We start from the raw sequence: 24,539 nt of genomic DNA on the forward strand, positions 1-24,539 counted from the left end.
CTAAGACAGTATAGTAACGATAATTTAGCTAACGTTTACTAAGGGGTAGCTATGACTTGTTTTTTTCACTTATTATTTTGTTTGATCCTTACGATAGTCCTGAGGTTGGCACTGTTAGTCTCATTTCACAGTTGGGTAAAATGAGAGCTTAAGTCATTTGCTTCATTTCCATCATCTTCTGTGATCTCCCAGCAATCCTGGGAAGTGGTTGGCCTCATTTACAGATGAGGAAACTGAGGCGCAAGAAATCAAACTGGTATGAACCTCTTCAGTCAGTGAGGACTCTGAGCCCCGTGTTTTACCTCCAAGATTTGCCATTCTAATGAGTGTGACCCTGACGTTTGAGAAGAGGGCCTAAGAGGTGCCCAGCTGGGATGTCAGGGTCTCTTACTTTCCTGGGTCAGCTCTGGTCCCTGTGCCTCCTTTTCCTCTGTTGGTGCAGCCTCCAAGTACACCAAGGTGGAGCCGCTGAGCCTCCGGGAGCGACTGGCTCGCATCAATACACACACCCTCTCCAAGAAGACCACCCGGCTGAGCCAGCTGCTGAAGCAGGAGGCGGGGCTCGTTCCCAGGGTGAGCAATGGACTGGAGGAAGGGTTGTATGCCGGCCATCCCAAGGGGAAAGATGGTGCGGTGGTGAGGCGGAGTCTTAGACTGCTTTCAGAGATGAGAAGACTGAGGCCAGGAAGGGGCAGAGTAGGCACTCTCACTTGATTCCTTTGTTTAAAGTTTGCTGGTTTTTTAAATATTTTTTTGCTGTGGACCATTTTTAAAGTCTTTGTTTGAATTTATTTCAATATTGCTTCTGTTTTATGTCCTGGCATTTTGGCCACAAGGCATGTGGGATCTTAGCTTCCTGTTCAGATCAGTTCAGTCGCTCAGTTGTGTCTGACTCTTTGCAGCTGCATGGACTGCAGCACACCAGGCCTCCCTGTCCATCACCAACTTCTGGAGTTTACTCAAACTCATGTCCATTGAGTCAGTGATGCTATCCAACCATCTCATCCTCTGTCGTCCCTTTCTCCTCCCACTTTCAATCTTTCCCAGCAACAGGGTCTTTTCAAATGAGTCAGTTGTTTGCATCAGGTGGCCAAAGTATTGGAGTTTCAGCTTCAACATTAGTCCTTCCAATGAATACCCAGGACTGATCTCCTTTAGAATGGACTGGTTGGATCTCCTTGCAGTCCAAGGGACTCTCAAGAGTCTTCTCCAATATCACAGTTCAAAAGCATCAACTCTTCAGTGCTCAGCTTTCTTTATAGTCCAACTCTCACATCCCTACATGACTACTGGAAACACCATAGCTTTGACTAGATGGACTTTTGTTGGCAAAATAATGTCTCTGCTTTTTAATATGCTATCTAGGTTGGTCATAACTTTTCTTCCAAGGAGCAAGCATCTTTTAATTTCATGGCTGCAATCACCATCTGCAGTGATTTTGGAGCCCAAAAAATAAAGTCTGTCCCTCTTTCCATTGTTTCCCCATCTATTTTCCATGAAGTGATGGGACCGGATGCCATTATCTTAGTTTTCTGATTGTTGAGTTTTAAGCCAACTTTTTCACTCTTCTGTTTTACTTTCATCTAGAGGCTCTTTAGTTCTTCTTCACTTTCTGCCATAAGGGTGGTGTCATCTGCATATCTGAGGTTATTGATATTTCTCCCAACAATCTTGATTCGAGCTTGTGCTTCATCCAGCCCAGCGTTTCTCATGATGTACTCTGCATATAAGTTAAATAAGCAGGGTGACAATATACAGCCTTGACATACTCCTTTCCCGATTTGGAACCAGTCTGTTGTTCCATGTCCAGTTCTAACTGTTGCTTCTTTACCTACATACAGATTTCTCAGGAGGCAGGTCAAGTGGTCTGGTATTCCTTTCTCTTTAAGAATTTTCCACAGTTTGTTATGATCCACACAGTTGAAGGCTTTGGAGTAGTCAATAAAGCTGAAGTAGATGTTTTTCTGGAACTCTCTTGCTTTTTCTATGATCCAACAGATGTTGGAAATTTGGTCTCTGGTTCCTCTGCTTTTTATAAATCCAGCTTGAACATCTGGAAGTTCACGCTTCATGTATTGTTGAAGCCTGACTTGGAGAATTTTGAGCATTACTTTGCTAGCCTGTGAGATGAGTGCAATTGTGCAGTAGTTTGAACATTCTTTGGCATTGCCTTTCCTTGGGATTGGAATGAAAACTGACCTTTTCCAGTCCTGTGGCCACTGCTGAGTTTTCCAAATTTGCTGGCATATTGAGTGCAGCACTTTCACCACATCATCTTTTAGGATTTGAAATAGCTCAACTGGAATTCCATCACCTCCACTAGCTTTGTTTGTAGTGATGCTTCCTAACCAGGAATCAAACCCACACCCCTGCCCTGGAAGTTAGGGAAGTCCTTCCACTTGATTCTGAATAGCCAGGGTGGGCTCTCTCCTCTGCGCCTTGTGCTGCTCTTTCTCCGGGGCCTCTTGATACAGGTGTGTGTGTGTTTTCAGTCACTCAGTTGTGTCTTTTCGACCTTATGGACTGTAGCCCATCAGGCTTCTCTGTCAGTGGTATTCTCTAGGCAAGAATAATAGAATGAGTTGCCATTTCCTCCTCCAGGGGATCTTCCTGACCCAGGAATCAAACCTGAATCTCCTGTGTCTCCTGCCCTGCAGGTGGATTCTTTACCTCTGAGCCACCAGCAAAGCCCCTTGATGCAGATAGGAGAACTTATGTCTGGGCCTGGGCAAGGAACCAGCCTCAAATAGCTACTAGTAGAAACTTAGGTTGACTGAGTGCTTACTCTGAACCAGGCATTAATGATTCCACACAATGAAGTAAATGTTCACATTATCCCCATGTTGCAGATGCGGAAACAGGCTCCAAGAGGGCAAAACAATTGCCTAAGTTCACACAGACAGGAAGCAAGTGAACCAGGGCTCGTGTGTCTGATTTCATGGTCTGAATACAAAACCACTAAGCCGCACTCACTGCCTCTGACCATCCCACTCAGTTTGGAGACTGGAGGAATGGCTCTGATATGCGGGTCTGTGGAAAGGTGTGTGTGTGTGGTTCCTAGCAAGGACTTGGGACAGAGGTGTACACTGCCCCTATGTGGATGTTCTCGGCCCTCATAAGCGTAACTTTACTCTCAGACGGAAGACAAGGAATTTGATGACTTAGAAGAGAGGTTCCACTGGGTGTCGCTGTGTGTGACCGAACTGAAGAGCAATGTGGCTGCTTACCTGGATAATTTGGAGGTGAGGACCCTGTGGTAAATAATGGTGTGTGTGTGTGGTGGGGCGGGGGGCGGGGGCGGGGGCAGGCTGGGATACCTGGACAGGTACGTAGGGCCCATTGAACAAGCCCCTGATAAAGGCACCAGCTTCAAGGACCAATTGGAAGAGATCGTAATAGTTGCTGGTTGGAAGCCAGAGAAGGGCCTTGGGGAAGCACTCCTTAATCTAGAGGTTATCTGGCTGGGGCAACTTCTGAGTTCACTGAGTATTCAGGAACTGGGGTTCCCACTGGGCAGAGTCAAATTCACTGGAAGCCGAGTCCTCTGGAAGAACCCTGCCAGACCGGTGCTAGAGCAGGAGTGACAAACAGGTGCTCAAAGGGACCAGGCAGGGAATATTATTGACTGAAGTGTATAGGTGTGTAGGCCTATTGTCTATTTATGAGACTGTTAGGTAGAGTTCAATATGTAGTAATATTTGGAGTTTGAATGACTGAATAAATGCATAAATGAATAAAATAAAATTAAATGCCCTGTCTCATGGGAGTTGTTGCTGCATGGGAGTGTGGACCCAATGCTGCCAGTTCTTCTGATTTTAAGGAAGAAGAAAACTGAAAATTGAGACCTTTTGGTGAAATCTCATGATGTGTCCATGTAAGCAACTAATTAAGAATCTAAATGTTATATGGGCCCAACAAAATACATTTTTGCATGCCAGATTAAGCCCACAGGGACACAAGTTTGCATTCCCAACCAGCACATTACTTTCCTTGCGCCCAAATTCGCACTTCGTTCTTGTCATTGCTGCTGACTCATTCCATCCACTCTGTCCCTTTTGCGTGGTTTTGTTCTCAGTCACATCCATTTGCACAGACCAGCTCAGTCAGATGAGAACAGGCTCTTTGGATAATAGGATTTGGAGTGACATTATTGGAAGTGTGTAGAAGGAGAGAGGTTGTAGCTCTATGCTTTTCTGTGTGGGGCACACCCCCTGCTTATTCCTGCTCCATCTTGCCCCAGTCCCCACAGAAAGATAACAGCACAGTGAGTGAGAAGCGGAAGGCCCTCAGAGAAAGAATGGAGGGGCCTTGAGAGAGAGAAACCAGAAGCCTCCAAGAGACATGTCTGGCTTTGCAGAGAAGAACAGATACTTAGAAGCATTAAGGCTGTGTTGCCCTGAATGCAGGATTTACATGACAGATACAGGGTTGACATGAAATCCCATAGCAAGAAATTGACTCTCTCTCTTAATCCTCAGAGTCCAGGAAAAGCCTCTTTTGCTGGCATGTAAATAAACCAGCAGAACCAGTCTCAGGCTGGAAGCCTTCAGCTGGCCATGACGCCCAGACAGAATTTAATAGCATTGTTTTTATAGCAGTTATTTTTAACATGCTTATTTATGGCAATTATTACTGGCTTTTCCTTTATGGAAGGATCATAAGGTGTTTTTTTTTTTTTGGCCATGCCATGCAGCTTGTGGGATCTTAGTTTCCTGACCAAGGATTGAACCCGGGCCCTTGGCAGTGAAAGCACAGACTCCTAACCACTAGACTGCCAGGGAATTCCCCATAAGGTGTTTTTTTGTTGTTGTTGTTTGTTTGTTTTAATGCACTGATTTAAATAGGGATGCTAGGTTGATTTAAGGAAAAGTATTATTAGAACATGAGGAGCAGACATGGCAGAAAAAAAATTCACAAGTGTGATAATGAGAAGTGTGTGAATTGGAGGCAACACTGGAATAGGGAGAAAGATGTGGGCTTAGAGAAAGAAGATTCTAATCACCCGAGTTGTGCAAGGATAGATTAGCTGTGTGCAGACACTTGGAGGGTGTGCAGACAGCCTGGGCAACCTTTTCCGGGATGTCGTGGAGAGGCTTTCAGGTGTGAGATGGTCTCAGTGGACTGTGATTGGCTCTCCTTTGACCCCCATCTAGGCTTTCCTCCGCTTCCGGCCCCAGGACTACAATCTGGAAATCCCCGAGGGGCCTGTGGTACAGTACTGTTACCTGGCAAGAGACCTGCAGCTCCAGGCCTTCCCAGAGTTTGTGAGTGGAACTTCTCTCTTCTTTTTTTCAGGCAGGTGGCAGAGTCTATAAGAATCATATTTGGAAGTGAGGCCCTTTCCTCGATGGTTACATCCATAACTGTCCTGGGTAGTCAGCAGGGTGGAGATTATTATTAGTGCATTTTCCTGATAAAAATAGGGCCAGCTAATGTTTATTGAGCCATGTTATCTGCCAGGCACTGTGCTAAAGTCTTTATATTCTTTACTCATTTAATCCTCACGACATAGCTTACAGGGTAAATACTGTTAATAACTCCATTCTGTAGATGAGGCTCAGAAAGGGTGACCTCCCAGGTTATTCAGATGATCAATGGCAAGCTAGGATCTCAGCCCCAACGACTATGGTTTTGATCATCATCCTATACCAAATTTTTTCAACATCTCTGCACAGTAACCATATTAAGAATTGACATATATTAAATACTTGTTCTGTGCACTCTGCTAAGCTTGTTACATGCATTGTCCCCATTTCTCAGATGGGCACCTTGAGGCCTGGAAAGGTTAGATATCGTGCTAGAGGTCATAGCTGTTTGGTGAGAGTGGCACTGGAGCCTCTCTCCAAAGCTCCTGCTTCCTGTGGCCACCCTCTGCCACTTCTTTCTTCAACTCCTAAGCTCACCTCTCCCCACAGAAGCAGCAACTGGAAGCCCAGGTGTGGCAGCCATTGTGCAGCCTGGCCAAAGCCTTGGCAGGGCCTCAGAACCTGATCAAGAAGCGTCTGGACAAACTACTGGACTTTGAGAGGGTGGAAGAGAAGCTGTTGGAGGTGGGCAGTGTGACCTACGAAGAGGAGGCAGCCCGGCACACGTACCAGGCACTCAACTCCCTGCTAGTGGCTGAACTCCCACAGTTTAACCAGCTGGCCATGCGGTGGCTCGGCCAGATCCTGTGCACATTTGTGACTCTCCAGAGGGACCTTGCAAAGCAAGTGCTGCAGAGGGCAGAGGACAGCTTGGCCCAGGTAAGGCTTCTGGGACGGGGGTGTGTCTGGGAAATTGCTGGACGGGCCTCCTCAGCCCTTCAGCAGGTTGTTTGGAAGGGGCTGGAGTGGAGTGAAGTTGGGCCTCCCAAACAGGCTACCAGGTGCTCAGGAGGAGGCCATGGGGACCTTCTGGATCTCTCTTATGCCTATTCTCCCTCCTTTAATAGAGTCAGACCATGGAAGCAAAGGGTAATATAGAACTGGGACTCTAGGCCGCTTGCAGGCTCTGGGACTCAGAAACACAGGAGGCTCGCCTGGGAAAATAACAGGCCTTGGGGCCATTCCCAGGAGTGTATTAGAAGCAGGTGACAAGAGACAGGGCCCCTTCTACATTAGTCAGGAGTAAATGCTTCAAGCTGGTGTTCCTGCCCCTGCTACTACTTCTAGCAGCTGCCTCCCTGTGAGCCTTTACTGCACACTGGGTTTGGAACATTTTCCATGTATTGTCTCACTTAATCCTCACTATAACCCCACAGAGTAGGTATTGTTATTATTCTCATTTCAAAAGGAAGCCGGGACCACAAATGTTAAGCAGCTTGCCCAAGCCGTATAGCTCATGGCTAAATTTAAATCCTGGCAGGTGAACTCTAGAGCCTGAACCACAATGCCCGACAGCCTGTTAAAAACAGCCATCTGCTGAATGCATAAATAGGGCACAGAGAGGCTTAAACAAATTTCCAAGTGTAAACTTTGATTTTAGGATTTTGAACACTGGGGTTGGTATAGGAAAGAACACTCAACTGTTCTTCAGTCTCTCTCTGATATCAGCATCAGAGCTCAGTGGCTTGTGGGTCTAAGCTCTGCAGAAATGTCAGTGTTGCTCGTTCCACATGGTGTTTCCTGTGCCTCATGTGCCCCAGCTCAGCTTTCTCCATCCAGTTTATTGCATAAAAATCCTGATGAAATTTTCCACCCCCGACCCTTACCATTGTGATACCACTTTGGCTGTGTGGATCACAACAAACTGTGGAAAATTCTTAAAGAGATGGGAATACCAGACCACCTTACCTACCTCCTGAGAAATCTATCAAGAAGCAACAACAGTTAAAACCGAACATGGAACAACGGACTGGTTCCAAATTGGGAAAGGAGTATGTAAAGGCTGTATATTGTCACCCTGGGTATTTAACTTATATGCAGAATACATCATGTGAAATGCCGGACTGGATGAAGTACAAGCTGGAATCAAGATTGCCAGGAGAAATATCAATAACCTCAGATATGCAGATGACACCACCCTTATGGCAGAAAGTGAAGAGGAACTGAGGAGCCTTTTGATGAAAGGGAAAGAGAAGAGTCAAAAAGCTGCCTTAAAACTCAACATTCAGAAAACTAAGATCATGGCATCTGGTTCCATCACTTCATGGCAAATAGATGGGGAAAAAATGGAAACAGTGACAGACTTTATTTTCTTGGGCTCCAAAATCAGTGCAGATGGTGACTGCAGCCATTACTTAAAAGATGAAATTAAAAGACGCTTGCTCCTTGGAAGAAAAGCTATGACCAAGCTAGACAGCATATTAAAAAGCAGAGATATTACTTTGCTGACAAAGGTCTGTCTAGTCAAAGCTATAGTGTTTCCAGTAGTCATGTATGGATGTGAGAGTTGGTCTATAAAGAAAGCTGAGTGCCCAAGAATTGATGCTTTTGAACTATGGTGTTGGAGAAGACTCTTGAGAGTCCCTTGGACTGCAAAGAGATCGAACCAGTCCATCCTAAAGGAAATCAACCCTGAATATTTGTTGGAAGGACTGATGCTGAAGCTGAAACTCCAGTACTTTGGCCACCTGATGCAAAGAACTGACTCACTGGAAAAGACCCCGATGCTGGGAAAGATTGCAGGTAGCAGGAGAAGGGGATGACAGAGGATGGGATGGTTGGATGGCATCACCAACTCGATGAACAAGTTTGAGCAAGCTCCATGAGTTGGTGATGGACAGGGAATCTTGGCGTGCTGCAGTCCATGGGGTCACAAAGAGTTGAACATGACTGAGCAACTGAGCTGAACTGAACTGAACTCTTAGCACTACCTTCCCAGCCCATAGTCTCACTCTGCAGCTGCAGCCTCCCACCACTTCTGAGTACGATCACAGCCACTTTGCTAAGACTCCTTCTTCAGCCTAGAATGTCCCTCCCTGTCTCCCCCATACCTTTCACAGTGCCTGACATGTGGTAGGACCTCCACAAATAAGGGGCGAATGAATCTCTCCATGAAGCTCTCAGAATCCCCTTTCTCCAGGGGGGACAACCCATCTCCCCATCCTCTGTACTCCAGCAGCCCTCAGGATGTGCTTCTCCTAAGCTCTTATCAGAGCCTGCATCCTGTTGAGGTGATGGATGAAGCTGTTTCCCCTCATTAAGCTTCTCTTCTTTTTGGCCCTCACAGCATTTAGTACAGAGTTCTATCCTCAGACACTGTTTTTGAATTAAGTCCAAACCATCTGCAAAAAGAAGCTGTTCTCTTTCCTGAAGGCAGAGGGTAAATCTGATCAGATAATCTTCTCATTCTCTTCTCACCCTCTAGTCTTCTATCTAGGGCAGCCAGACCCTCTTGTGTTTACACTGGGCTATGCAGGGCTGGAGAGTATTCTAGGATACTGTAGTGGGGAGGTCAACTTCATAAGAGCAGAAAGAAGGCATTCCTTTTTTTCTTTTTTTGACTGTGCTATGTGGCATTGGGTTCCCCAACCAGAGATTGAACTTGTGCCCCCTGCATTGGGAGCACTGAGTCTTAACCACTGGACCACAACCATGGAAGTCCCAGAAAGAGGGCATTTCTCGATTGATCTTGTAATGTAGAATCTTAGGGCCTGTTAATGATTGAATACAGCTTCCTGTCTATGTCCCATGTCCCATTCTCCTGGACAGTCTCCTGGAACCTGGGAAAGGCCCACATGGTAGAACCTCAATCTCTCTGCATCCTGGGGGCAGAGGAAAGGCCCTGGTGGTTTTGGTGACCAGCAGAGAGGACATGTTTCTGTTAGCTGTGGGGCCTTGGTCACTTCTAGACTGTCTGATGAAAATGCAAGAGTTGCCCAGCAGGGCCAAGTTCCCAGAATGGAGCATCATTCAGAACTCCCTGGGCTCCAAACCAGCTTAGGCATAAAGAACATATTATACAATTGTGTAACCTGGAGACCCAACAAACAATGTTGTTGAGGCTCTGGCTTGCACTGTATCTCCTGGCTGTTTCCCTCTCTGGGTTGGCTTTATTGTCAAGCAGGTGTTTTTTGCAAGGTGGGAGAGAGTGGCTCTCAACAGCTCCAGGTGTTTACCTTAACATCTCAGGATCTAAAAGAAGAATCACCCTGTCACTCTCAGCCTTCATGTACTAAATCTGATGGGAACATTCCGAATGGCCTTGCTCTAGTCCATTGTCCACTCCTTGACCAATCACGGTAGATAAGAAAAGGGATGCTGTGACTGCCAGTCCTGTGGCCAGGCACCAGGAGGGACAATACCCCTGGACCCCCGTAGAGGGATGCTTTCTTAAAGGAAGGTGGGGCAGTACCCAGGCCAAACCAAGACAAAGACATAAAGGCCCATCCTAACACAGCTGGGGCTGGAGTGTGGCTGTCAGGGTCTCCTCTCTGCCAAGGAGGGCTCTGATGACAGTGTCTATGCCCCCCAGCTCCCCCACCACCACCTGTCTGAGCCGGCCTTCAGGAAGCTGGTGGAGGATGCACTAGGCCAGACCAGTCACCAGCTTCGCTCCTTTCAAGAGAACTTTGAGAAAGTGCTGCCACCTCCCACCACACAAGTAAGTGTCCTTCCTTCCCCTTCAAAGACTAGCCAGTCCTTCACCTGCCAGTGGGGTGAGGTCAGCCCCCTATTTCCTTCCCCCTTTTTTTCCCCAGTTGTTCCCTGTTACCCCAGAAACACGTTGCCTTTCCCTCTCTCTTTTTTGTGACCTGGGGGTGGGGGTGGGGTGGAAATCTCTCTCTCTCTCTCTCTCTCTCTCACACACACACATTCTCTTCATGGTTGATAAGTGTAAAAGCAGGTTAAGAAGATAACCTAAACATTTTGCTCTTAATGACATCACAACAGACAAGTGGCATGAACACCCTGAAGCCTGCAACTTCTTCAGATTTTTCAGCAAAATTAACTTTGTTTCCTCATCACTTTCCCATAGAAGTTGCTTCAAATATGAGCATTTAGGACAAATGAAATGTTTGCACTAGAAGTAATTTAGATTTTCTTTTTGCTATGAAATTTTTAATTGCAAAAGACAGTGTTTCAGCTGCATTGTGGTTGACAGAACTTTGGCTGGCCAAAGGCTTTTTTGGGGGGTAAAATGGTTTTCCTCTAAAATATAATGAAAGGGTATCTTGCAGTCTGCTTGAAGAATTCTTCAAGAATATATAAAATAATGGAGTAGGATGGGCAGGGTGGGAGGGAGACTCAAGAGGGAGGGCATATATGTACACTTACAGCTGATACACATTGTTGTATGGCAAAAATCAACACAATATTATCAAGCAATTATCTTCCAATTAAATAAAAAGACAAAACCATAAGAAAGAATAAAATCAGCCTAATAATTTTAAAAATATATAAACTTAAAAAAATTTTAAAAAGAATATATAAAATATTATGTATGTTTTAGTAACTGATGTAGCTGAAGGGCAAAGGGGCTCTCAGAGAGGGATGAAACCTGGGTTTGAGAAAACTGAAACTATATTCAGTCACATGTGAGATGTGAAGTGAGGGTCAGGAGACAGGTCCAAGATTCCCCCAAAGGGAGGAGGGGGCCCAAGAGACATGGGGGAACATTAAAGGAGCCCAGAAGGACTGGGCAGAGACAGGTGGCATTTGCACCAAGAGCCTCAGAGGGGTGTGTGCACTTCAAGTGTGGTGGCCTCCTCCTGGGAGTGAGCTGTCCCCACTTCGTTGCCCACCCTGAGATACCCAGCAGAGGACTCATTCGAGCTGTTACATGGGCTCTGCGACCCGAGGGGAAGAAGGGTGGAGGAAATCAAGAACGGAGTGGCCACTCAGATGAGCCATGGAAACTTCTATCTTCTTCTACTTAAGACAAAATAACATTTTTTCTTATTGGAAAAGCAAGCCATGGTGATTGCAGGAAAAAGAAGAGAAGATACATAAAAATAGAAAGAAATGGGAACATCATAGTCCTGATGTGTTGCAAATTGGTAGGAAGAGAAGGGACTCCCATGACCCCAGCCCCACCCCCAGCTTCCCCATCTCTCTTCTCATGTACCCCTGCAAGACTCACACAGATACACAGACACACACCTTCCTACAAATTCCTATGACTTATTTGGCTACGAGTACAGATCCCAGAGGAGTGGCGCCACCCGCAGGACATGAGAGAACCAGTGCGATCTTTGCAGGCCTCCCCAGCGCCTCCAGGGAGCGCTGCTGTTCTTCACACACGGAGGGGCAGAGACTTGAGAAAGAAGACAAACGTCTGCTACCCCATACTTGCATTAACACCACCATTCTGAAAAAGAGCTACTGTGCCTCTACACTTTTGTTTGAGGGCCTGTTTAGAAACCTGGAATTCTCCTGGTTCTTGATCCTGATTCAGGAACCTGTTGGAAGTAAGGGAGATGGCAGAGTCCATGCCCAAGTGTCCCTAAAGGGCATCTCTGCTTACCTCCCTACATCTAGCACCTCTCCACCTGGAAATAGCCATATAGAATATAGTGAATATATGTCCATCCATATATATCTAGTGAGAGAGGATATATAATAAATCTATATTCAATATTTTTAGCTTCTTTGTTTTACAAAAGGGGACAATCTGAGTCTCTTCTTGTTAATACTTTAGTTGGAAGCAGTGAATGAAAAAACAAAGACAGGGCCAAATTTCTAGATGCTCTGAAAGTGCACTGAATCATTCTCCTTAGCTACATGGCAATTTCCATTAAAGAAAAACTCTGTTGTCACTCACAAGGCTTACCATGCCTTGTAAATGGTAGACGGCTCGATAAAGGCTTGTGGACTCAAAACCCATGGAACAAAACACTGAATTTCCTTTGTTCACCCGTGTGTGAGGGGTCTACATGTGTCAGCCCTGTGCTGGCTATTTAAGATCCCAGGTGAGTAAGGGCTGTTTCTGACATGACACTCATAGTCTTGCTCATTGGTGTTGAAAGATGTGTGTAAGGCATTTTCCTGTGGGACAGCTTAGCTTAATGCTATGGGCAGAATTTAGGGCCCAGTCTTGGAGTTCTGTAACTGGGAGATTCAGAAACGGACTTAGGATTTTAGAAATCCCAAGAAATTTAGACCAGAGAAGGATTTTAGAAGCTTCTTCTAAAATGCCTTTCTTCTGAATGCATTTCTTCTGAAATGCCTTTGGATACTAAGAGCATGTGTTTCTCATCTGATGCATCCATTTGTTGTTGAGGAGGCTGTTGCCCTAACTGGGATGGGTCTGTGGGGAGCAGAGTGGACTTGGCCCAGGACTCCTGGCTGTCAGCATGTTGGCCAGCACTGGTGTTAGCTTTAACCCTCCAGCTCCAGCACTGGTGTCTGTCTCTCTCCCTCTCCCAGCCACTCCTTCCAGGGGCTGAACGCCAGGTGCAGGCGCTCCTGAGCAGGTATGGCCCGGGAAAGCTGTACCAGGTGACAAGCAACATCAGCGGGGCTGGGACTCTGGACCTGACCCTGCCGCGGGGCCACATCGTAGCCCTCCTTCAAAACAAGGACACCAAAGGCAACAGCAGCCGATGGCTGGTGGACACTGGAGGTATGTGGGACTTCAGGGGGCACTTCCCCGCCCTTTGGGAAATCCACCCAACGAGAGCCAGTGGGGAGACACGGGTGCTCTTGTGGGTGGGGTCTGGCTGTGCAGATCCAGTGTGGGAATGAACATAGGTGAACATGGAGGGCTTGGGGATATAGCCAGCTTAGTGTGGTGTATGACATGCCAAAAAGAGAAGTTGTCATATGTTGCATCATCCGTATCAAGCACCTACTATGTGCTGGGTGCTGTGTAAGGAGGGCAAAGACTTGCGAGGACTCTGCCTTGGGGACCTCACAAATCACTGGTGTAGACGCAGTTCTGTGGATCACCTTGAAGAATGGCGATATGTGGAGAAGGAACACTTGGATCCCAACTGTGGGAACAGAAGTCTGACATCGAGAATGAAGTTGATGTTGTCCTGCTCCCTCTGCTCTGGTCAGGTCCCTGGGTGTGCTGCTCAGATGTGGGGGCCCCAGGAGACAGCAGGGCAGGAAGAAAGGGGCACCATGAACCCAGGACGAGATGCCCCAGTATCTCCAGTGTCTTCCACAGAGGGGCATGCGATCCACAGATGACGGTTACACAGGACTATTGGGAGGGGATCTGCAGACAGTTTTTCCCCACTTCAGATACTTTATTTTAATTCAGCATTTTAATGTATATTAGAAAAAATATAACTAGTACAGAAACCCATGATTTTGAAAAGTGAGTTTATTAAAAAGATGGTACAGATCTGGGAAAATTCATAAAAGGGGAAACTCTGGACTCAAGTTGAAAAACTTGAGTTGAATGAAGATTAAAACAAGGCCCCTGGAATCAAGAAGACCAGGTTTGGATCCCAACTCAGCACTTTAATAACTGCATAATCCCAGAAGAGTTATGGAGCCTCTCTGAGCCCCGTTGGTTCAGCAATAAAATGGAAATAACAATACTGACCTTGAGAGCTGATGTAAAGACCAGGTGATCCAGTGCAGTTCAGCACCAGGCAAGCTCTCAGAAGGTGATGGCCATTCACAGTAACTGCAGCCAGAACACCCCTGGGGTAGCTATTCCAAGAAGGGGCGGGGGGCACTTGGAGAAGGGAAAGGCAATTTCTGCCTCCTGGGAAGACAGTCCTGCAGTGAGGAGTAGCCTTGCTTGGACAGGGGACCAGAGGTGCCAGCACCAGGAAAACAGTTTTTGTTCCAGTCCAAGGAAGAACTTTTTGTCTCTGCCAGAGCTGTTCCAAATGAACTGGGTTGGCTCTGTGGGGAATGAACTCCCTGTCACTGGGGTAAACAAGCAGAAGCTAGAAAGAGTGAGCGCAGGGTGGGGTGAGTGGTTTTCTGACGTTCTGAGATGCCTTTTCAAGGTCCACTGTAGTGCTGAGAAGCTGTATTGGATGCAGTCACATCCATGAATGGTGGTGACTTCCTCTACCACTGAAAGGGGTGATCCACAGCCAGATAACATTCTGTATGTCCTGCAGGACATCGAGGGTACGTGCCAGCTGGAAAACTGGAGGTGTACCATGTGGTCCCCAGTGAGGAGGCGGCGAGGCCTCACAGAGACTCCCAACATCAGACACCAGAGCCCATCTCAGCCCCGGTCCCCTCTGTCCCAGCTGTGACCCAGGTGAGCCTAGAAGAGGGGTGGGGGCCATCTGGAGCGGGACTTTGATTTTCATCCTGTCAGGAAGAGTTACTACCCTGTGGAGGGGCCAGGGCCAGGGCTCAGTGGCCATACCAGTTTCCTGGCCAGGCGTGTACCTGGAGAAAGCAGACTCTTGTCCTTGCCATGTCAAGAGCAGAGAGCTAGTCCTTTACTCTATAGTAAGCACAGCAAGTGGGATTATTTCATTCATTCATTTAGTCATGCATTAATTATTCAGTATACACCAGGCACTGTGTTAGATGAGAGATACAATGATGAGCAGAGGTCAACCTTGGCCCTTGCCTTCCTCAAATTTACAATCTAGGAGGTGGGGGAAACAGTGATTAATAAAATAATCATATAAATGATCTTAAAGTTCTGTTGGTGGTAGGTGCCAGAGCCTTAAGTGAGGGAGAGGATTATGGAAGGTTTTTCTGAAAAGAATCATGCTTTTGCTCAGATTTGAAGGATGAATAGGAAGTAATTGGATAAAGGGGTGTGAATGGGAAGAGCTTCCCTGAAAACATGCCCAGCAAATGCAAAGGCCCAGGGCTGGGGAAGACAATGGTTAGTAAGAAACTGAGGGGAGCCAGCAAGGTAGGGGCAGCGAGGTGCTGTTGAAGAGGTGAGGTGGGCCCAGCCATTGGGGCCTGTGGCCTTGGCAAGGGTGTCAGTCTTTCTCATAAAAAGCCATGGGAAACTTGTACATGCATGTTCATTGCAGCATTATTCATAACAGCCCTAAGTGAAAACAACCTATGTCTGTCAACTGATGAAAGAATAAACAAAATCTGATGTATCCATGCAATTTCAAATATTATTCATCCAAGAGAAAGAATGACGTTCTGACACAGACTACCACACGTAGCTCAATACAGAAGACCATGTAATGTGTAATTCTCTATTCAAACTGTGTAGGATAGACAGTTACATTTGGACAGAAAGTAGACCAGTGGTTGTCAGGGGCTCAGGGCAAGGGGAGTGGAAAGTGACTGTTAAGTGGTCTAGGGTCTCTTTTTGGGATGATGAAGATGTTCTGGAATTAGATAGTGATGGTGGTGGCACAACCTTGAGAACATACTAAAAACTACTGAATTGTACACTTTGAAAGGGTGGAGTGTATGTATGTGAATTATATCTCAAAGCAATAAGTGGTGGGAAGGCTTTGCAGAGCCAAATCCTAGGGGGAAAAGGGTCAGTGGGGTCGTTGTGAGGGTTGATTGAGGTAGTTGGCGGCTGGTACGTGAGAGCATCAGTAAATGGAGGCAGCATGCACAGTTATGGAGGAGGAACTCCACAGGTGATGAATGAGCAGCAGAAAGGACCCAGGCCCAGGCCCAGGGGCCCAGAGGCTTGCAGTGAATAGCCAGGGAGCCTGGAGTGGGCTGAGGGAGGGCTGCACAGAAGCCCGTGGAAGCTGTGATGTACAGCTCTGGCACATGCTGAGAAGGTTCTCAGGCCAGTGCCAGGAGAATTAGTTAGAAGTGATACACCAGGGCAGCTTCCAGCTGGACACACCCACCCATCGGCAAAGGACCCATAGGGTCCCACAAGGGAGGCTGGCCACCCAACTCAACCCCATCGCCAGCCAGTGTGGATGGTGTCCCCAGAGCCCCCACCTAGGGGATCATGTGGAGAGCTCAGCTGTCCATCAGCCCAGGGACATCAGCTGCTTCCTCTTTGCTTGTGGGTCTGCTCAGTGGGACTCACATGGGGTCATTCCAGTCCCCTGTTGCCTCTGACTATTCCTGGCCCATAGTAATAAAAGTCATGGTAGGGGCTTCCCTAGTGGCTCAGTGGTAAACAATTTGCCTGCTAATGCAGGAGACACGGGTTTGACCCCTGATCTGGGAAGATCCCACATGCTATGAGGTAACTGAGCCCATGCACCACAACCGTTGAGCCTGTGCTCTGGAGCTTGGGAGCCACAACCGCTGAAGCCTGCACATCCTAGAGCCTGTGCCCTGCAACAAGAGAAACTTCCATGAGAAGTCCACTCACCACAACTAGAGAGACAGAGCAACTAGAGAAAACCACAGCAACAAAGACCCAGTGCAGCCAAACAATAGAAGTCATGGTAGAAATAACCGAAGCAGGGAATTCCCTGGTCATCCAGTAGTTAGAACTCGGCACTTTGACTCATGAGGCCTGGGTTCCATCTCTCGTCAGGGAACTGAGATCCCTCAAGCTGCACAGCATGGCCAAAATAATATAATACTTGTTGTGAAGTTGCTCAGTCGTGTCCGACTCCTTGCAACCCCACGGACTGTAGCCTGCCAGGCTCCTCCGTCCATGGGATTTTCCAGACAAGAATACTGGAGTGGGTTGCCATTTCCTTCTCCAGAGGATCTTCCCGACCCAGGGATCAAACCTGGGTCTTCCACTTTGTAGGCAGACGCTTTTACCGTCTGAGCCACCAGGGAAGTCAAAGCAGCCTGCATTTGTTGAGCCCTTACTCTGTACCAGGCTCAGGCATTCATTCATTAAGTTCCCACGATTCCCTGGAGGGAAGGATATCATACTTCCATGTTACAGATTATGAAACTGAGGCCCAGGGAGGTAAAATATTATCCTAAGTGCCCTCCCCTCCATTATAGTCTTTTTGGGGGGACCCTTTACCTAAAAAGTAATAAAGTTGCCCAACCATCCCTCCTGTCTCTACACCAAGCTGAGAAATTGGTCTGGACAGATGACACCCTTGGATCTGAGGAGGGTAGTGAGGAAGGGACTCTGAGTCTTCCGCTCGGTAGGACGGCAGCAGTGCACTGAGAACACCCCTTTTGAGGTCAGACAGGTCAGCTTCACTGCTCTGTGGTTTTGAATTAGTTCCTTGACGTCTCTGAGTCTCAATTTCCTTATCTGAAAAAAGGAGGAAATAGAATTATAGAACTGTGAAAATCAAAACCAGGCAAAGAGCCTGCCATCCACTAGGTATTAGCAGAGTGGAAGTAGCTGACATCTTTGGACAAAGGACGCATTTGGGAGGTGACTGCCCAGCCACTGAGTCAGGTGTCAGGGAAGAGGGTAAACAGCTTCTCTGGGTTGGGCTTGTCCGTGCTCTCGCCCTGACCACTTCTGTGTCATTCCCCATGTGTTTCAGGTGGTGGCCATGTACCCCTTCATGGCCAGAAGCAGCCATGAAGTGAGTCTGCAGGCAGGCCAGCGGGTGACTGTGCTGGAGGCCCAGGACAAGAAGGGGAACCCAGAATGGAACCTCGTGGAAGTAAACGGACAGAGGGGCTACGTGCCTTCCAGCTTCCTGGCCAGGGCCCCAAGTCCAGCTCCGTGGGGCTGGAGTTTGCCTTCTTAGGGTGCCCTCCTTTAAGTCCATGTTCCAGGAGGGTTAGAGGCTGTGACCCTGGGAAGGAAAAGAAGCAAAGAGAAGGTGGGGGTGAATGGGGAGATCAGGTCAGGGTGGGGTGAAGGGCACGGAAAAGGTAGCCAAAAGAGGGAGATGAGCCTTGCGGAACGCCTGGTGTGGGTGGGCACGAAAGGCCCCAACCAGGGCAGCTCATTATGTTTGCCTGGAGAGGGCGTTCCAACCTGAGTCACAGCACCCTGGATGGCAGGTCCCAGCTGATGCGCCAGGACTTGCTTGTGGCCAGTCTTACCTGTGCTCCTGCCCCAGCCTGTCCACGGGAGTGGGTCACCTAGATGAGCATTACCTGTGTGCTATGTGGTTGCATGGAGGGCCCCTGGAAAGCCCAGAACTGCCTGGTCTGACAGCTCACTTCCTTCCTGTGATATAGAGACACCATAGCTGACCAGTCGGCTTTTATTTCTCTACAGTGGGAGCTGAATTACCTTGGGCAGTGAACACACAGGACCCCTCTCTAGCAGGGAGCGAGGGCTTGTCAGGGCAGTAGAAAGGTTCCCAGGAGTCTTTTGGCTGGGCCTGGAGTGGGTGTGAGCAAGTCACGATTCTGGAATGTATGTAGGCAAATGCAGAGGCTGCCCCAGGGGAGAGGGGTTTTTGAGGGTGTGTTAGGTGGGGTGTGTGAAGTTGTACAGTTGAGGTGTGTGTTAGGTTGGCAGCAGTTGTACACTGCTGCTGTGTTCTCTGAACTAGGGGACAAAGGGCCATGCAAATCACAGAGGAAACTGTGAAGCAGGTAACTAAAGACCTGGTGGGTGGGTAATGACTTGGTTTCCTATTTCTGGAAGAAGGAGCCAGGGGAACCCCCGGTGGTTTCAGGAGGGTGGTGAGGGCCTGGAGGCCACAGTGGAGGTGATGTCAGTTGGCTGTGGAACCTCAGACATAGGACACAACCTCAGTTTTCACATCTATTAAGACCTAACTCAGGCTTGTGATGAGAATGAGGAGATGCCAAAGTTGTGGAAGCTCCTTGTGAATCGTGAAGTGTGACATAAAAGTAAAATTGCAGGATGTGCAGGAAGTGGTCTCAGGATGGCCCCAGGCATCAACTGGCCACTCTCCATGCCCGTGGCCATGACCAACATTAATAATCAGTGTGGCATCCTTTGCTTTAAACCCAGGATCCCTCCCAGTGCTGCATTCTAAGTAACCAAACTTTTGAATTTGGTGAGATCACATTAATTGTCATCCCTTTCTAGAACCTAGAAATTGAAGCCTCTCAAAAGAGTTCCTGTTCAAGGAAGACTGACTACCAGGGCAAATTTGGGTGCAGCAGCTGTTGGATCATCATTTCTAAGTTGTTGCTTTGGGCTCAGATAAGTTGCAAGATTCACAGGAGAGAGAAAAGGTGATTCAGTGTACCTTTTAAAACAAATGACAAATTTCAGAACAAATCCACATTAGATTATATGTAAAAACAGGTGACAGTTTAGACTTAAGTCCAAGAATGCCTCTGTATTATAACTGTAGTGCCTAAAATTGTTATCTCTGGTTTTTGGAGAGCCTTTAATAAGTGTATACATGTCTGTGTCAGACAGTCTATAACTTACCTCCTCTGGGCTTGTGAAAGCATGAAGGCTGCATACATAATGCAAGAGAAACTCAGTCCCCACAACCTTTCACCCAGCACAAAATTGACTCTAAGATGCTTATGACTCATTTTCCTTTCTCTTCCCTGCTCAGATTTCTGATGCAAACAAGAAGCACAGGAGAACAGGTAATAAAATAGGAAATCCAGCTGTGGTAGAACCAGTGTGGTTCTACAGTACTTTTGAGAGCCTACTGTTTGCTCTGGGGCAGCTTTCAACTATGACTGAAGCGAGGTTCCCACTCAGAGATGCTGATGCAATTTGTCTGGAGTGTGGCCCAGCCTCAGGAAATCAGAGAGCTCCTCAAGTACTTCCAGTGTGTGGCCAGGGTTGGAGACCTCTGCCCTGGACACTCAGTGCTGGTCGAGATAGATCTAGGGTCAGAAATGGTCACAAGCTCTGACCTAGAATGTGCCCCATCCTAACTTTGTACTTGCTGAGATGCTTTAAACAGGCAGCTTGAGAGGAGGTTTGAAACAGGACAGCCTGTTCTTTCAGGTCCTAGAATGTATATTTATTAAGTGCCATTAAAAGGGACCTGAACAAAACTGGATGTTCTTGTAGGCATAAGGAAGAAAACCGAAATATACTTGGAACCAAATCTGTCTCACGAAAGGAAAATAAAAATGTATTCAGTAGCACATGGGTTGTGGTTTTTCATACCAGGGAATGAGATTAAAAGTCACTGAAGGGTGAAGGGTGAGGAAATGCACAACTGAGAATATGGAGAATGGCCTGAATTTTCTCCAGAGGACTCAGTGTAATGTGCCTTTCCCCTCCAGATGCCTAGAACCATTGCACTGTGTCTTATTTATTTCAGTGCTGGGCCATCACATGTTAGACTCGCAAAGGTATTTGCCTATGACTTGAACAACACTTCCAAGAATTGAAGACTGATTCACGAGGGTGCCTCTTGCTCCCTGCAATGGAGTTTAACCTTTTGGGCTCCAACCTAGTTTTAGACATGGGGACCAGATTACAGTATCTCAATGCTCAAAAAGATGAGCAAATTCTTGGTTAATGTGCTGAGTTCTAGCTTGGTGAATAACTGATGTCAACTGCTGGGAATAAAGGTCTTAAAGATGAAATATCGCTGAAATTTGTGTGACTCTCACCATTGGAGGGCCAGTCAGTGTGACCTTTGTTCACTAGACACTGTATATAAAAAGGGCACCTCATTTATTCATGTGTTCGTTTAATGAGTGTCTACTGCATACCTTCAGTGCCTCCAGGAGTTGGCTGTTGGGGATGCAGTGAAGTCCAAGATCGGGGCCCTGCCCTCCCAAAGCCTACAGTCTGATGAAGGAGGCAGGCAAGGCAACAGTTACACACAGTGTTAGTTGTTATGGGTGATAACAGGTGCCACCAGAGCCCGGGGGGGCGGGGCCAGCTGCTGACCTAGACTTGGCTAAGGAGGGCTTCCTGAAAGAAGTGATACCCAAGCTGACGGGAAATGGAATAGATGAAGGTGGGAGGGAGGGCATGTGCAAAGGTCCAGAGATAAGAGCAAGCACGGCTCATCAGGGAACTGAGATGCTGTAAGGCTGAAACACATGCTGTGTGTAGGGGTGGTGGGCGCAGTGGGGGATGGCTTAGTGAGCTGTGCATGGTAAGGAGCTTTGGGGTTTATTGTGAAGGCAGTCAGGGGGCTCTAAAGGGTTTCAAGCAGAAGAGTGACACGCCGGGATTGCGGTTTAGGATGCAAGTTCTAGTTCATCCCTGGATCTCCCTAAGCATCTGTCACATGCCTCAAGTTATAGATGTTCAATACACGTTGCTCAGATAACACCCAGATGGGATCGGACCACCAAAGCCTGCCTCCAAGTATCTCCCATCCAGCTATAAAGGACATATGAGCATCAAGCAATTACCTGGTACCACAGGGCAGAATGCTGTCAGCCCCAGAAGTTGTTACGGCCCAGGCTTCTAGATGTTCAGACAAGGAGGAGCTTTGGGGATGCTGAGGGGGTCAGGGAGACTTTCTGGAGGAAGTGGGGCTGGTGCTGGGTTTGTGGATAAGTAGGATTGGGGAGCTGACTGAGCCACCAGGCTTCCCTGGTACCTCAGTGGTAAAGAATCTACCTGCAATGCAGGAGACCTGGGTTTGATTCCTGGGTTGGAAAATCCCCTGGAGAATGGCATGGCTACCGATGCCAGTGTTCTTGCCTGGAGAATGGACAGAGGATCCTGGCAGGTTACAGTCCATAGAGTCTCAAAGAGTCGGACACAACTGAGTGACTAAGCACACAGGATTGGGGAAGGGGAAAGGGAAGACTTCTCAGGCCCAGGGAAGCAGCATCGTGGTGTAAGTGTCCAGCACTTGGCCTTAAAACCCCTGAGTTCAGGGCCTACCTGGCCATAGGCAAGTAGCAAACTCATTTACTACAAGGTTCTGCATGGGAAGAAGTTTGATGAGGGTCCCCAGCCCTCCCCTTGGTCTTCTGTTTTTCTTATCAATAATTTTTGAACTTCCTTTTTCTGAGTCAGGGTGGGCACCTTTCCCATTGAGGGCAATCCAAGACATGGGCTGGAGTGTCCTAGATGTTTTTCTCATCTGTAAAGTGTGTGCAATTCCTCTTCTCACAGGGCAAGTGAGAGGATTGAAGGAAACACTTGTGAACGGTGGTTGATCACAATGGGAGCGTCACTGCTGTGTAGTGAGGGAACTTGTGAACTCTGACCACTAGGTGGCAGCAGGGCTCTATCAGCTGAGATTGGGCCTGGAAACGCCCCCGGTCAAATTGAAATACTGAGGCTGTCAGGCAGGTGGTGCAGATGGGAGGAAGGGCCAGGTGAAAGACCCTAGGGAGTGGCAGGGACTGTGATGGACCAGCGCGAACACACTCCAGCTACAGGATCTTGCAGCTGCTCGGCTTCGGCCAGTGCTGCCACATCAGAATGAGGGCCGCATGGTGCCAGGCTTTCTGATTTTTTGAGAGAAGTCAAATACCAGGGTTTTGTTTTGTTTTTTGATGTGAACTCTTCTGTGTGGAGATTGTGCGGGTCACAGAAGGTCCCCCCCCAGTACATCTTCTGCCAGAGTGTGGGTTGGCTGCCCCGGTGGAGAATCTCCTCTGAAGAATTAGCTTCATGTCTATTTCCTGTGAGAGCCCTTCATGTGTCTCCACTTCACTCACTACTTCATCAGACATTAATTTTCCTCCTTGGATCTCTGGGGAGCACTGTTCTCTTTTATGCTATTGTTACTATTGTTGTCGTCAAACTTCTGTTAGATTGTGGGCCATATTTTCTGACCATCCATGAGGATCTCCACAGGACCTGTTTCACAAGGTTCTTTTGAGGAAGAAAAGAGCCAGGGCCTGGCTCATTAGCACTCAGTAAACATACTTATTATTTATTATGGGGATGTGAGGGGAGATGACATGACATTTGGAGGAAGGTTTGCAGGGCCTGTCTTTCTCTCAGTATAGGGGCTGGTGACAAGGCCTGGCCACTCCCTTATGTAGATGAAGCCCCTGGCTCGTGAGGGCCCTTCCCTGCTTCCAGCCCTTCCCTCAGAGGCTGCTATTACACCCCAAAGGCATTCTTGGGACTTCCCCTGGTCTGGATCCCTGGTGCTGCATCTGGGTCAGGGTGGGCAGCATTCCCATCCAGGACAATCCCAGTCACGGGCAGGAATGTCCTAGATTCTCCTGTCTCTCCCCCGTGATAGGACTTTCTGCAGTTCACTGCATCAGGACAACTCAGGCAGCGATTCAGGGATTCAGGTGATAATCAGGCATGCAGGTGCACTGAAGCAGGACTCTGCTCATAGGCTTAAGGCCCTTTGCATCCAGAAGCATCTTCTCAGGGTGTTCCCAGGAGACCCAGCAGCTTTGGGGACCAAAGCTCCTTGCTGGAGGTTCCAGTAGCAGATTCAGGAACAAAGAAAGGGGGAGATTAGATTTGTCCTCTCAGGCTCTGATTTATGCTGGGTTCAGGAGCACTAGTGAATGCCGTTCCGTTAGGGCTCAGGCAGCTCCCATGCTTCCAGGGCACCTCAGGGTGGTGGTTCTGGGTTCCCTGGCTTGGACCCATGCATCTGTCATCAGGGGTCTGGGCAGCCTTGAGGCCTATGCATAGAAAGAGAGCTCAGGGGCTGAAGGTTTGGAACAGCCTAGAGCCTCAGAAAAATTGAGGCCAGAGCAGGTGTAGGAGTTGCATCCACCCCTTCTGAGCAGCTCACATTTCCAGAGGTTAGTCATTTGCTTGCTTGCTCTCACATTTATTCCCTGACCAGCTCTGCTGTGTACTACAGAGAACTACATTTCCCAGGCTCCTCTGACCTCTGATTTTCTGGTATGTTTGGCCAATGGGAGACACTGGCAGGAAGGAGGAGAGGAGAACTCTAGATATTTCTCCCTCTCTCAGTTTCAGGCTGCATCTCTGCCTTGGCTGGTCTCCTCATAGTTCCAGCTTCCACTGGATGTTCCTTCCCTCTTGGCCTTGGAAAGGCCTGGCTGTGCTTCCAGTTTCTGTCAGGTAGCTTCAGATACCGGCACTAGTAACACTGCCGCTTCCCTGCGTTCCTCCAACCTACAGACTGGAGTGTCTTTTTGCTATTGTTAATCCCTGTGGTGCTTCTAGGATCTTCTTTAACTTGTGTAACTCCCTCACCATGTCCCTCTATTCAAAAGGCATAGAGTGGTTCTCTTTCTGACTGGACAGTGACTCTTGTGTGGCTTAGTGGCTAAGGGAACAGGGAGGTGGTGGATAGTGGAGCTGGGGCTCCAGATACCTCTGCCCCTCGGGCTGCCCAGCCTTCAGAGGGGATTGGGAGCATCACCAAGTCTGCTACACCTTCTCTGGGTCAGGGAACGTTTGGGCCCTCTCCACCCAGAGCTCTTGAAAGAGTGTTCAGCTGTAGACAGCAGCTGAGTGGGTCAGGCTCAGGGTCAGTGGCTGTGAGAATCTGCAGATCAACCCTTGTTTGGGGCAGCTGAAGCTGTTCCTACAGG

The 24,539-nt window shown here is 48.0% G+C and overlaps 1 protein-coding gene across 2 annotated transcripts in view; it reads left to right on the top strand.

The window, feature by feature from the left end:
* The window catches only part of ARHGEF37 (Rho guanine nucleotide exchange factor 37), a 56,940-nt gene extending 36,271 nt beyond the window's left edge, over positions 1-20,669 (top strand). For both annotated transcript variants that reach the window (XM_061424004.1, XM_061424003.1), the window contains exons 6-13: positions 443-573; positions 3,138-3,242; positions 5,154-5,264; positions 5,916-6,245; positions 9,898-10,026; positions 12,792-12,987; positions 14,453-14,598; positions 17,717-20,669. In XM_061424004.1, the coding sequence (XP_061279988.1) occupies positions 443-573; positions 3,138-3,242; positions 5,154-5,264; positions 5,916-6,245; positions 9,898-10,026; positions 12,792-12,987; positions 14,453-14,598; positions 17,717-17,926 (1,358 nt within the window). In that variant the 3' untranslated portion in view covers positions 17,927-20,669. The remainder of the gene's footprint in view (positions 1-442; positions 574-3,137; positions 3,243-5,153; positions 5,265-5,915; positions 6,246-9,897; positions 10,027-12,791; positions 12,988-14,452; positions 14,599-17,716) is intronic.
* The last annotated feature ends 3,870 nt before the right edge of the window (positions 20,670-24,539 follow it).

Source organism: Bos javanicus, chromosome 7 (genome assembly GCF_032452875.1).
Source record: "Bos javanicus breed banteng chromosome 7, ARS-OSU_banteng_1.0, whole genome shotgun sequence".
Lineage (NCBI taxonomy): Eukaryota > Metazoa > Chordata > Mammalia > Artiodactyla > Bovidae > Bos > Bos javanicus.